General features: G+C 49.3%; 1 protein-coding gene across 1 annotated transcript in view; it reads right to left on the minus strand.

Annotated features, from left to right (window-relative positions):
- The window catches only part of PSAP (prosaposin), a 33,390-nt gene that overhangs the window by 8,238 nt on the left and 10,467 nt on the right, over positions 1-14,685 (minus strand). The window contains exons 2-7 of the mRNA XM_019953710.2: positions 6,874-7,007; positions 4,737-4,811; positions 4,068-4,193; positions 2,926-3,129; positions 2,398-2,541; positions 1,242-1,298 (exon numbers count right to left, since the gene is read on the minus strand). Coding sequence (XP_019809269.2) covers positions 1,242-1,298; positions 2,398-2,541; positions 2,926-3,129; positions 4,068-4,193; positions 4,737-4,811; positions 6,874-7,007 — 740 coding nt within the window. The remainder of the gene's footprint in view (positions 1-1,241; positions 1,299-2,397; positions 2,542-2,925; positions 3,130-4,067; positions 4,194-4,736; positions 4,812-6,873; positions 7,008-14,685) is intronic.

Below are 14,685 nucleotides of genomic sequence, written 5' to 3' on the forward strand. Positions count from 1 at the left end.
CGGTTTATCCTAAGAGCAAACCTGAAAACAACCTCAACACCAGCCATAAGGAATTTTATCTGTACAGTGGAAATATTATGCAGCCATTTAGCAATTGTACATGCAGTATATTTAATGACCAAGACGAGTTTAGACAAAAATGCAAAAATACGGGTAATTATCCCTATTTCCAAATATGTCTATACAGCATGATTTTTAAAAATAATAAAAATATTTTGTTAGCTGTGACGAAGCGCTTAACTAGACCATCCCACATCAAAGGCTTATTTTTTCCTGCTTTAGCAGCATGTCTTTGTATGCAAAAGCCCTTTGCCTTTAAACTATTTTTAGAACAAGGCAGGGTGTGAGTAATATTTCCACAAAAATTTTATTATGCCTGATGGAACCCCTGAGTGGTCAGATCAGGGCCAGAGACTAACTCACTTAGGCGTTACAGCCCTAAGGTCTTAACTGCTCAATCCTACTATTACAGTGCAAATATGGGTATCACTATACTCCAATAAAACTACCAGGCCATGGCTTTCTGATCCCTGGTTAGAGAACAAACTTAAGAACTGTAGGCCAATCTCAACGCAGTTAGGAAGTCAGCACGACAGAGATAAAGCAGTATTAAATACAACCCACCCCTCACCCGCTGCGGATCAGATAGATCCTACGAGGCCAGGGCATCTTCCCTGTGTGAGGATGCCTTCAGACCACCCTGCTCTGTACCGTTCCCTGCATGGAGCTAGCTGGCTTCCCTCCACGCGATGGATGTTTTCTGCCTCTAATAGTGGAGGACCACCCCCAACCACCTGGATGTATCAGAAGCAAGGGCAGCGGTTACGGGCTCAAGCAGCAGCCGCAGCCGACACTGCTGCAGAGCGAGGACCAACCGTGGGAGGCGGATTCTCCTCGTTCAGAACTCAGGCTACAACAGAGCAATCCTCAGGTCTGGCCAAGCTACAGAGCAGCTTTTCCCACGGGTCCCAGAATGAGGCCAGATACCGGAAATCTGATGGCCGGCTCACAGACACAGAGGCAAACAGGCCGCCAGGAAGCCACCACGGCAGTCCCGAGGTCAGGCTGCTCCCGCCCTTCCCCGGCCCGGGGAACGCGAGGGGGCGGTACTAAACTGTAGGTGGTCAAAGAGGGCTCCTTTTGGTTTAATTCAGTACTCAAAGGTAAAAAAGGAAAAATAAACTGTACAACTTTCAAAATCCTAGAAATCACAGCCTGAGACAAAGAGAAATGCTACCTACCATATGCATCACCATTTGGATAGCAACTTCTGAATACTGGTTGATGTAGTTCTTGCACTGGAGAGACAGAAACACACTTTTAGTAAAACACTGCTACAACAATATACCAACACGCCAGCCTTTCCAACAGTGTCAATATGCAAATATCAAGGCAGGTTTCCAAGAGCAGAATCCTATCAATGTCTATTCTGGGCAGCCTCAATAAGACAAAAAATGGCAAAGTGTTTTGAAAATGTTTTCCAAAGGCCCTTAGAGATGAGGTCCTCCAATCTCCTTTTATGGCCCTTGCTTTCCCCAAGGTCACACAGCAACTACTCAGGGGCAATTTAGGGTAACTGTGAGATACACTGATCAATTTGAGATTACTTCCCAAATTCATTTAACATGTTCTTAGACAGGATTATAAAGTTTAAATCTAGTATAATCCAGTTAAGTTATAATGATTTTCATAAATATCTAGGTATTTCTTGCAGATCCTCTGGTCATGACTGTGAAGTGTCTATAAGCAAGAAAACGGAGGGTGATATAACAGCCCTCAGAGAGGTTAGTCTGGGGAAGCCAACTGACATAGCAAACATACAAAGACTCTTCAATGAGGCTAAGAGTGTCCCAGGTTTACGTGGACAGAAAGGGACCCTTAGCTTCCAGAGCTCCACCTGGAAAGGTGGCTCTAGAACCCAGACCCAGGAGTCCAGGTCTAACAGAGGTTTAGCTTCCAAGTTGTCGGGCATTAAACAGCATTTGGTTTTAGATGTCAATCTCATGAGGGTCCAAGAAATAAAACCTTCGTGGAGCTAACAGAATTTCTGAGTCCACAGGACCAACATCCTCCAGAGTTAAAGAAGGGGTGCTGGGCGAGCCTCCTGCCATCCAGGGGCCTGAGCTTCCCCCAGGGAACCGCCCTGCGGGTGGCAGGGACAGCACAGTTATGAACATACGACAGCCCAACCTTTCAAACCAGGGTTCTACGTGGTTCTATTCTTGTTCCTCACACACGTGGCAACTGAGAGAAAAGAAGAACGATCTCTTCCTCAGGGCCCTTAGGTGGAACCTGAAGTGGTACCCCAGAAGTGAGCTTTCTTGGCTGTCCCACTCCTATCTCCAGAGCCCAGCTCCCTGGCCCAGAGCACCCTGCGATGCAGGAGGCAAGGCTCACCATGTCGGACATGCCAGGCCCCAGGCGGTCGCACTCCTCCTTAGCGTGGTCCACCAAGGCCTCGACGAAGGTGGAGTTGGTCCTCAGAGCTTCCTGGACGTCGGTTACCAGCTGAATGCAGTCCTGGCAGACGTTCCCATTAGCCTAGACAGACGGGGTGGTTAGGCTCTACACCCTCCTTAAACAGCTCAGGGTATTCAGACTCCTACATGCTCATACTATAGCACTAGAAGTGAGTCCCTAAACAGTTCCTAACGTGCTTTTATAGGCTCTAAAGTGACTGAAGTTTAAAATCATGCAGGCATTTATCACAGTGAAACTTAACAGGAAAGGGGGCATGTTAAACATCCCAGTTCTTCAGAATCTCCGTGGCTCAACCATTTGAAGGGTGGCTGGGGTAACTGTGGAGTCAGGTGAAGGAATGAGGCCCCGGGTTCAGAACTGTACACATTGCCCCTTCTGTGTCTCAGCTCTGGTTCCACCCCCAACCCCAAATGGGGCCCTGAGCAGCCTGGCCCAGCGCCTCACCTTCTTGGGCTGGGGCTTGCTGTGGGAGCCGTCCTGAGGGTACAGGAGGAAGGGGATGTTGGCCATGAAGGGAGCCACCACCTCAGCCATATCCAGCTCCGGGATCTGATTGGACTCGAGTTGTTTCTGGTGATTCAGCTCCGCCAGGTGCTTCTGAAGAGACTCACACAGGTTGAGAGCGGAGCACACCTCCCCGGGATGGCTCTGGGGGGAAAGAGGCCCAAATGGAAACCCTTGCCCCAGAAGCAAACAGGCCACCTGGTGCCTCAGAATTCTCCCTGCTTGACTCACGTGCCCATGCCCAGCTCACAGGCACCTCAAACTGAACCACTCAACCCTCCGCAGCTCCATTTTAACAAATGGTGCTACCACCGTCCTCCCAGAGGCACGGGCCACAAACCTGGAAGGCACGACTAACTCTCCCCTTGCCTGCAGCCCCGTCCACCAGCAGGTCTAGTCCATTTATCCTCTAAGACAACGTGCGGCTCTCCGCCTCCCCCACCCGCCTCACATCTCATACCTGACCGTCCCGCCAGCTTCCCCTCTCGGGGCTCCCCATTGGTGGGACCCAGATCAACCCCTCTGAACAAGGATCCTGTCGCTTCTCCCGTGAACCCCTCCCAGGACTCCCCACTGCACCGGCAATGCTGGAACATGGCCTGAGGTCTTGTGGTGAGCCCTGCTTTCCGCACCAAAACTGTGGTCCCCGCCCAGGACACCCCCGCCCCACTAGAGGTTTTTAGAGTTCTTCCAAATTCACGAACTTGGCTCCTTGTTCCTTGCTGAAAACCCAACCTATGACATGCGGTTTATGCATAACAGATACTTACTAAATGAAAGTCAAGCATCCTTATGGCTGACATGAGTTATCAAACCAACACCTATAACTGTTACACCAGTTTACATTCCCTCAATAATTCTATGACTTCCCGTATTTCCTATGCCCTCCCCAACCCTTGACCATTACAAGCTGAGTGGCCTGCTGTGCCAAAGCCATTCTGGATATTAAAACTGTAGAAAAGATCTGTTGACAAAATCCTAATCTACCAATGAACTCTCCATCGTGGTCACTGTAACCTGATCTGGAACCTCCCCTGGCTTCAGAGGTGCCCTAAAAAAAGAGGCTCTTCTCCATCACATACCATCTGTCCTTTAATCATGTCCAGGATGACTGGGAGGTATGAGTCGACGATCTCCTTGCAGGAGGCAGACATGTTCGGCTTAGGGAGCCAGTCACAGGTCCTCTCCAAGTACATGAGGATCTCTTGCTAGAGAGGACAGAGGCAAGAGTCAGACCAGAATGGACCTCTTCTCCGCCAACGGACAGAATGCAAGAGGCCCTCCAGCTCCAGCGGCCCTCAGGGAAAAGGACATGGGAGAGGGCTAGTGAGGAGCCATGGCTCTGTTAGACCAATGAGGCAGAAAGCAGACGCGAGCACTATTCAAAACAGAGATGCTCAGACAGAGGGAACTCTGAGCAGAAATCGCCAAAAAATGAACCTAAAGGTTAACAGCATGTGATACAAACTCCCTGTCAACCAAGGGCATTTAATGCTGAGCTCAGGAGTCAGCAAACTAGTGCCCACAGCTTGTTTTTGTACAGCCGGCGGCTGAGAAAGGTTCTTACGTTTATAAAGGACGGGGGTGGGGGGATCATGTGACAGAAACAGTCTGTGGCCCATGGGACAGTTATTTCCCACCTGGGCCTGGACCATTCCCAGTTGGACCCCAGAATCACAGCTCTGTGAGGAACCGATGCACAGCCACACAGCCGCCACTCACACACGGCCACACACACTGTGGCGGCCCACCTCGGTGGCGTTGTCCTTCAACAGGTTACCAGCTGCAGTGATGACATCTTTGCATATGTCGCAGGGAAGAGATTTCTAAGAGGAAAGAACACAAGAGAGGTCTGTATTTGTAAGACAAAACTCACACTGCACGTGGCTGAAGATCACCGCGGCCTTCTTTCTCACTCCATCCAGCCAGGGCCACCTCCGACACACGGCACAGGCCAGTCCCCAACCCAGGTGAGAAGCACGGACACCACAGGGGAGGATCGGGTGTGCCGATCACTACTCCGCGCTCCTATGGGAGGCACAGAGTGCCCCCCACCCCTCGGCGCCGCGCTCAGTGCGCCTGGCGCCAGCCACACTTCATATACCTGCTCACAGCACACCTGTGAGGAAACTGAGGCTCGAAATCTATCAGCTGGAGGGACTTCCACGGTGGTCCAGTGGCTAAGACTCCATGCTCCCAATGCAGGGGGGCCTGGGCTTGACCCCTGGTCAGGGCACCACATCCCACATGCCACAACCAAGAATTTGCTCACGTCCACTGAAGATCCTGCTTGCTGCAACCAAGACCTGGCTAAGTGACGTGAAAGTCACTCTGTCATATCCGACGCTTTGTGACTGCATGGACTATACAGCCCCTGGAATTCTTCAGGCCAGAATACTGCAGTGGGTAGCCTTTCCCTTCTCCAGCGGATCTTCCCAACCCAGGGATCGAACCCAGTCTCCTGCACTGCAGGCAGATTCTTTTACCAGCTGAACCACAAGGGAAGCCTAAGTAAATAACTATTTTTAAAAACCAGCTGGAAATCAGAGTAGCAAAAATCAGAGAAAATTGGTACTGTGGTGCAGAGAAAGGAGGGGAAGGCAGGGAAACAGGCCCAGCCAGACCCTCTGCACACTCACACTGACGCCACTGCCAGCCCTTCATCTGCTTTCCACCTCCTGGGCCGTGCTGCACGCCAGTGGGGGCCACACGTCACCACTGCAGAGCTCAGAGACAGAAAACCTGGCACCCCTCCGTGACCCAGGACCATGCAAAGTCTAGCCAGTCCTCAAAGCTTGTGGGGTGTTCCCTTCCGTACGTCAACTGATTCTCGACCCATGAAGAAGGAACTGACACGTCTCAACTGACACAGGTGAGATAAAGGAACACCTGTGAATTCAGCTGCATTTAGAGAAACTGCCTTGAACCTTCGGACCTAATCAGGCTAATCCCATGCATGGGGCCACTCGGCCATCCTGAATGAGTGCCGGTGAGGTTCAGATGTCCATTAAGACTGCCCTGTCGAGAGAGAGAGATCTAAAAAGCTCCCCTCATGACACACTAAACTTCAAAAGAGGAAGCAGTATTAAAAACAAGACCAGAAGCAAATGAGAAACAAAATCTGAAATTCTGGCCACAGATAGCAGGTCAAGAGTGAATTCAGAAACTTAAAGAGCAGTGTTATTTAATTAACTCTTCTTCTCTTAGTGAAGTACTAGGAGCCACAGACAAGTGTTAAGACTTCAGGCTCCAGTCAAAGCTGGCTTGTACCATGGGTGGAAGCACTTCCCAGAGTCGGCTGACTCAGCAGCAGAGCTTGGGTGTCTCCTGAGAAGGTTCAGACTGCGTGCAGTGCGCACTTGAGGTCTGTCATCTCAAGAGTTTTCCCACATTAATGTGCTATATATTTATCACTGCTCAGATGAAAAATCAGTGGCATCTTTTCCAGGTTGGCTGTAACTGGAAATAAAATTTCGATAGCTACCAAGCTCTAGGGTCTGAATCAATGATGTGCCTGTTTGAGAGGCAGAGAGAGAAAATAGCAAAAGAGGGGGAAAAGATTTTCAAAAGCTTAGCATCTACTTTGATGAGTGACAAGGGCAGAGCTGTACCCATGGGTGCAGCCCCGGGAATGGCAGCCACACCTTATCTGGGACAGAGAGCACAGAGCGGGGCACATGCGGAGGCCTCCTGCCCGTCTGCGCATGAAGACATGAGTGACTGGGGGAGGGGGGCCTCCCCACGCCAGCCCTCCATCACTCCCTGTGGGTACCCCGCCCAGCGCCCCTGACAAACAGGTCCTGCCTCCCCAGGGTCATGCGGAGGAGCAAACAAGAGGAGGCAGGAGAGAGCGCTGCACTGCGGGCAGCCGTTCCAGACGACACTCACCACAGTCGGTTTGCTCCAGACGGTCTGCAGGCAGTGCTGCACGGCCCCGCAGTCGGCCGCCGTCTTCACATTCTGGCACCACACGGCCGAGCCTCTGGTACATTCCCTCAGGCCCAGGACGGGGCTGGCGAGAGCTGCAAGCAGAACCAGCATGAGCACGTGGCCCACTCCCACGAGGCCCGCCTCCCTCGCTGCCCCGGGATGGGGCCCTGGCATTCTGTGGGAACACTCGGCCGCCCCTGCCCAGCTACAGGAGACGCGAGTCACACAGCCGAGGAGCTGCACTGCCTCCTGTGTCCCGCGTGGGGAGGGACTACCCATCTGGTTCACTGGTTTCAGTAACGGTTTTCCTCGACCACTATTTTTAGAACAGTATCAGGCAACAGACCAGTCATTTTAATCATTAGAAACTTCCACGAAGTAAAGAAAGAAATCAAAAAATAAAAGACTGGCAGGTTTAAAAACAAGATTCAAACTTCTACAGAATGAAAACTAGCCAAAGCTTAAAAAACTGTAATGAGACCACCAAGATTCATAGCCTAAAAAACAATGGCTCTTGCATTCTCAGTAAATCCTAAAGGAAATTAGCCCTGAATATTCATTGGAAGGACTGATGCTGATATTTTTGGCCACCTGATATGAAGAACTGACTCATTGGAAGAGACTCTGATGCTGGGAAAGACTGAAGGCAGGAGAAGGGGACGACCGAGGATGCGATGGCTGGATGGCGTCACCGACTCAATGGACAGGAGTTTGAGCAAGCTCCAGGAGTTGGTGATGGACAGGGAAGCCTGGCGTGCTGCAGCCCATGGGGTCGCAGAGAGTCAGACACGATTAAGCGAATGAACTGAATATTGTTGTAGTAGACAAGACCCTTTATAAATCAATTGGGTGAGTTTCTGCATATAAACAAATCAACTAGCAAAAAACAAGACTACATAGCTACTGAGATATCACAAAGTATATGTGTGCCCACTTGAAACCAGTTGCACGCATGGAGTTTCATCTATGGTGTAACAAGGCAAGTACTCGCATAGACGTCACAGCCACAGAAACGGGATTAGCAAAAAATAAAGAGAGTCACCTGGGACCAAAGAAACGCAGGTTAAAGTGAGAAGGCGCCATATGTCTGAATAGCCAAGGGGAGACAAAAACCTTGTCACAAAACAGTGACAAATTTGTGGTAAAAATGCATTATTATAAGGCTGACAGCAGTGTGACTGGTAAGCATTTCTCAAAATGTATTAATATATTTTAAGAACTGGAGAGAGAAATTCCTCTTCAAAAGTCCACTTCTAATAAAACACTGTCAGGAAATACAGTAATTTAACAGGTAAAATCGACACACATAAGTATATATATTAAGTAAAATTTACGATATTAAAAAAAGGCAGATGTAAGCCAAATGGTCAAAAAATCAGGGGAAACTCAAAAAATCAGGGGAAACTAGTGATATTCTCACCAAAATATGCAGCTGCTAAGTATACTTATAAAGATGACGTATGTCAAACCAAAAAATTTCAAAAAGAATACGAAATTGGGGTTTTACAAAAATCAGAAAATAAAACAATGTGGTTGGCTAAATTATTTAATTCCCAACGGCATGTTGTGTCTGTGTAATTTTTAAACAATACTTTATAAACTGCCTGAGAGCGCTTGTGTGTTTCTTAGAACAGGTCTATGCTGCTGCTGCTAAGTCACTTCAGTCGTGTCCGACTCTGTGCGACCCCATAGACGGCAGCCCACCAGGCTCCCCCGTCCCTGGAATTCTCCAGGCAAGAACACTGGAGTGGGTTGCCATTTCCTTCTCCAATGCATGAAAGTGAAAAGTGAAAGTGAAGTCGCTCAGTCGTGTCCGACTCCTAGCGACCCCATGGACTGCAGCCCACCAGGCTCCTCCGTCCATGGGATTTTCCAGGCAAGAGTACTGGAGTGGGCTGCCATTGCTATGGTATTCCTTAATTCTGTAACTGAAAAACAGCAAGAAAACTCTCACATTCACACCTCACTAGGAAACTACAGATTATATCAGGCTGCACGTAGATGGACGACCGCCCAGGGGTCAAATTCCAGAATATATCATGACAGGGCTGAACTTCTATTGCAAACAGAAAACATTTGGTGGGGGTCTGGGAAGAAAACCCCAGAGCCGTGAAACAGATTTAGCACCTCAGGCATCATGCTGCTTCACCCAGTAAACCGAGAGGACACGGCAAATGCTACAGACACCTCTCTCTCTCACACCCACCCTCCCACCATGGGCTACACACAATGAGGGTGGCAGGCGCTCTCCCTCCGTAAGGAAGGAAATGCCATTGCTGTAACACTTTACTAGCATTCAAGTCTAGTTATAGTTCCACAAACTATTCATGCAAAGATGGGAGTCGCACATTACCAGAAAGCTCAAGTCAGATGACGTGCGCCCCTTCAGACACCAACAAACAAATTCCCAACCTGCTGCCCAGATTACAGCCCTCTCTGACCTTTCGGAGCAAAAACATCACAACCCACAACCGGTTCATGAGCTCAACAGAACTGGCCGCATGCCAAAAGCTGTTGGTCTGGTTTGGTCTCTGTGGGAAGACACGTGCCAGGTTCACAACAGCACCACACTCCCCAGATAGTGAACCCTAACAGAGCCGCGCGGGGCTGGGCCCTCAGCTGCAGGCAGGGACGGCGGAGCGGGCGGAGTCACGAGGGTAAGGGCTCTGAGCCGTGAGGGGGCCACAGAGACAGCCCCAGACCCGGGGCTACCACTAGCACCTCCCACGCTCCTCCCAGGCACTGGTCTCGGGGTTCTCCTGAACGGTACCCATGAAAACACACTGCCTGCTTCCATCTCCACACAGGGAACGCAAACTACCAACAGGAGCCTGCAAAACGAGTCTCTGCACACAGGAACACAGAGTGGGACAGAGAAGCAGGACGGACCTCAGCAGACAAAAGCAGGGCCAGTGAACAGCACTGCCTGCACAGGGCCCGACCACCATTCTCCATCCTTACAAATACACAGTCCCGGACAACCTTCACCCGACTCTCCCAGCTAGGAACTGACCGAAATCTATCAGGTTTCAGGAAGAGGATGCACCATCAGAGGCCCAGGCAGCAAGAATGCTTTGTACTTGTTTACTCCCTTAGGAACCTGAAGCAGTAACCCCCTGCTCTAAAGACTTTGCTACTTGTTTTGGCCAAGCCATTCTAAATTTAAAAAGTAGCCCCTTTTATCTGATATCGGTCAAGCTAGCAAGAACCCAAGGTCATTTCCCAATTCCAACAGTTACTGAGTAGTAACAAGCCTGCACCTCAGAATTAGAGATAAAAGATGCAAGGTAGCCCATCTGGTAGACCTAGGAGGTCACCTGATCCACACCTAAGAGACTTCATGGGCACTGAGAAATGAAAATGAAGTCCCAGCTCCTAGAAATTCAGTTCTCAGCTAGACATCCCCATTTACCTCCAACCTAAAGCCAAATTTACAAAGGTGCATATTATTAAGATGGCCTGTGGCGGGATTTCCTAAGATGACCGGAAACAACTGCGTTTTCTCAGGTTGGTAACGAGGCTCAAACAAGCCTGGTGATGCCAGCGAGCTACCTGCTGAGGTTCAGAGCTTATTCCAGGAGCTGGTCTCCTGGAACCAAACAGTGGGTCAGAACAAGTTTCAGACACAGATCCTTTCCCCAGAAAATGCTCTTGTACACAAAACCCTCACACCCCTTTCAAGGGGCTCTCAACAGCTGTGCACAGAGCAAGCTCTAGCGGTAAGCGTGGTTTTTCTCCACAGAAGTGGGAGAACAACTAAGATGAAGATGTAATCATCAGCCCCACTGAGACAAGCACAGGGCCCTTGGGTGCGAGATCAAGGTGAAGACAGACAGACTCCTGGACCCCAGAGCAGAAGGGACAGACACTGCAGTGCCGGCCTGGGAGCAGCAAGGAGGATGCCAAACTGCCAGGGGCGGCTTCTTCCAAACTGAAAATGAAGTGGCACCTGAAAGACTATCTAAGGAGAGATGGCGGGTCGGGGGTGGCGGGAGGTGGTGGTGGTGCAGGGGGCGCGGAGTGGGGAGCAGTGCTCTTTATAAAGGCACAGCACCAGGCTTTCTCTTCTCAGGAGCCGGGCTGCAGCAGACCTCAGGCCCACTGGGGAGGGCCCCAGCTGGCACTCCGCCCTTGTGATGGGTCCTTTGGGTGACAGCACACGCTAGTGTCTCCAGGTGGGATGTGGGAGAAGCAAGAGGGAGGCGGGAGATCCGGATGACGGGCACCTAATGGAGCGCAAGGCTCCACCCAGAAAGACCAAGCAGGGAGCGGGGCAGCAAGGAGAGAAGGGGACAGCTGGACAAATAAAACCCTCTGGGTTAGGTTTCAATCTGAAGTCTGTGCAGCCGGAAGAGAGAACAGGGCAGCAAGAGCCAACAGCACGAGGACGGAGGTGGGGGAGGACCCAGGGGCACAGGCAGGCAGAGCACAGACGGGTGTGTGCCTACTTCCTGGGACAGTGAGGGGCACACAGGTGGGAAGGTGAGGCCCCCGGGAGACTAGAGACGTTCTGCTGGGAAACGAAAGGTTTCCAGGACATGCACAGTTACCATCACAGGCCAAGGACACCTTCCACCTCGGACACGGGGGCAGACCCCAGACCTCAGACCTCAGCGCAGTGGGGAGAGGTGAAGGGAAGCAGACCGCAGCTCAAGGTAAGAAACACTAACATCCACAGGACGTAAAAAGGCAGTGGGTTGGCTCATTACATGATGACCTTGCCAAGAGCAGGAGCAACCAAGCAAAGGAAATGCCCAACCTGTGAGGGATTCTGTGTAAGAGGGATCCTGAGTGGTGAGCGGGGGGGACCTCTAGGGGCTTCAAGTCTTCACTCTCATAATAACGAGGCAAATGACATTCAGTATTTACACATAACCAATGTTGAAATTACCCTAAACTACTTTCTTAGGTGTTATTTCTCAAAACATGTTCCCAGCAAAGCTTTCATCTCTATTTTGATCTTCCCACACTGCCCCCAAATACCAACTTCCTTCTCTGAGGCAACAGGCTGAACTCGAAGAAAGTTCTTAGAACGTCTGCCTGACCCCCTGGAGATTTCTGATTTAAGTCAGTCATAGTAAGTAGGATCACTGCTCAGGGTGAGGCAAGCACCATGCTTCTTAGTTCAAGGGCCTGGCATTCGAGCCCTCGGTGACAAGCACTGGTGGGCTGAAGTCAGACAAACAATGGCCTCAGAGTCACTACACACCACAGGCAAGTTCCATTTTATTAGAACAGGGTTTTGGTTTTGTTTTTAAAGACTTCAATTGTTATTCCCTTAGGAAAGGGGTGGGTGCTCTATTCCCTTTTTACTCCCCAGGCTTAGAAGAAAATAAGCAGATGTGTTCTAAACCACTCCACATGTAAGTCATCAAAGATGGGCTGCAATGGAATTCTACTGTCTTGAGAACAGTTGCCATGAGCCGATCAGCCATGGGCTTTGCTTGCAGCAGCTCCAGACTCTGACCAAAAATCCTCAGTAAGCCTGGGAGAGGGGAGGGGGGAGAGCTGACCATAACCATGTACGCTTCAGGTGCTCTCATGACGACTTCTTAAGTGAGAAGGAACTAAATCCCGAGTTTAGAGTGAAGCTTCTAAAGCGACGTATCCACTGTCTAAGTTAAAACGTGGTTTACTGAAAAGAAAATAAGATCTGCCTGCAAGACCTGTCCAAATGACCTCAAGCAAACCATTATCCTTCTGAGTTTGTTTTTCATCTGTTAAGTGAGGATTTTACTGGGTTGTTTTGAGAAACATGATGACAAAACTATGCACTTTCAACTGCCAGAGTACTACTCTCTCAACCATCATTCCTTACCATCTCCGGAATCTTAATTTATCTACATTATCCCCTACCAGACTGGCTCTGAAATCAGTGAAGGTTCAGATCATGGCTCTATTACTTCCAGTCACATGACTTGTCAGAACTTTAGTCTTCCAATCTGCAAAATGGGCCTTTTACGAGTGCCTACTTCAAGGGATTTGTAAAAATTAATCTATTTGTAAAACAAAGTTAGTGCAGTGCTGGCAAGCTATGAAAGTCCAATGAGCACCATTACTATTACTATCCACAGCAGTAACCAGATCTTTCTCAGGTCCACTACCCTGCCCAGAACAAGCATTCCACAAATAGCTGAATCAAGGCTGTTCAATTTGCTTTCTCTACATTTAATCAGGTCATTAAATGGCACCTCAATGACCTGGAGAGCTGCACCCCAACAACCTCAGAAGTTGCTGGTTGCTAAATTAAGACCCAGAAATCAGGAGAGTGAAGCACAGGCTGTACCGTTAATGAGTCCAGGAGCAGACACTGCGTATCTAGGAATTAAACAACAAGCCCTGCATGAACGAAAACAAGAGGTGCCCAGCAAGATACCAGTAAGAGCACCAGCGAAATGCTTTCCGCAATTCATGTAACTGCAGCTACAGGCCGATTGCCCTCCAATCCCAAGAAAGCTGCCACTGTTCAAAATATTTCTGGAACCCACCTTTTTAAAAACCCTTTCAAAACCTCTCCTTTTCTGGAAGGGCAGGAAGCAGTGTGGCACCATGATCACTGCCCTGGTGATCAGGGGTAGACAGACCTGAGGAAACCCCTGCTCTGCTGCCTATGACAGCCAAGCCTCGGACAACTCACTAATGCCACAATACCTGCAAAATATGGAAAGTAAGAGTGCCCTCTTCTCAGGAATTCTGGGAAGACTAATGAGAAAGCAGAGACAGCACTGACAGTGCCTAGTACCTAAGAAGCTCAGCTGATGACAAACCAGCTTGTTATTAACGGTGAACCTGGGGGGATGACAAAGGGAGGTGGGCACATCCTAATTTTATGTTTTGGCATAAATTAACCTTTTTTTCATGTTACCTTTAAAATCAGGGGAAAATCTGTTAAATCTTACAACCTGTCATAGGGAACAATTATCGCCCAGTGTGGCAAAGACCACAAGTTGCTCCCTGTATCTATTCTCCACCCGTTTCAAAGGGACAGAACTACAAATTCTTAGCTACATATAAGGCTGCCAAAATTAAAAGCCACATTTCCCAGTTCCCCTTTTAGCAAGATCTGGCCATGAAACCACATTCTGGCTGATGGGGTGGATGTTAGCAGAGATTACTGAACTTTTAAAGACAAATGTGATAGCAGGAACTCTGGCAGCCAGGATGGGCCACAGAGAAAGGGGCTAAACTTCAAGGATGCTGAACACTACTGCTGCTGCTGCTGCTGCTGCTGCTGCTAAGTCGCTTCAGTCATGTCCGACACTGCGTGACCCCATAGACGGCAGCCCACCAGGCTCCCCTATCCCTGGGATTCTCCAGGCAAGAACACTGGAGTGGGGTGCCATTGCCTTCTCCGATGCTGAACATTAACCCAGAAGAATGTGGGTCTCTGAATTCTTTTGGAAATAGAAACACTATACCAGCCCTAGACTGCCTGGCTCCTGAACTTACTATGATAGATAAGAACAGTTCAATAACATTTAAGCCATCATTATTCTAGGTCTCTGTTGCCTGCAGTCAACTGGCGGCTAACTTTAATAGCAGCTTAATCATCTACCTCACTCAACAAAATAGTCTCCAAATGACAAGTCTTTTACTAAGGCTTAACTTCATTAAGGATATTTAAATATCTATGTACACAACATAATTGACAAAGATTTTTGAAAACAACCTGAGAATGAAGGGGGTAATTATTCCTAGAATGTGTATTTTATGCCCTATTGGTTACAACAATCAGTCTTATTATTTTAGCCATATAAAACCTTTTCTTTT

This window comes from Bos indicus, chromosome 28, assembly GCF_029378745.1.
Source record: "Bos indicus isolate NIAB-ARS_2022 breed Sahiwal x Tharparkar chromosome 28, NIAB-ARS_B.indTharparkar_mat_pri_1.0, whole genome shotgun sequence".
Classification (NCBI taxonomy): domain Eukaryota; kingdom Metazoa; phylum Chordata; class Mammalia; order Artiodactyla; family Bovidae; genus Bos; species Bos indicus.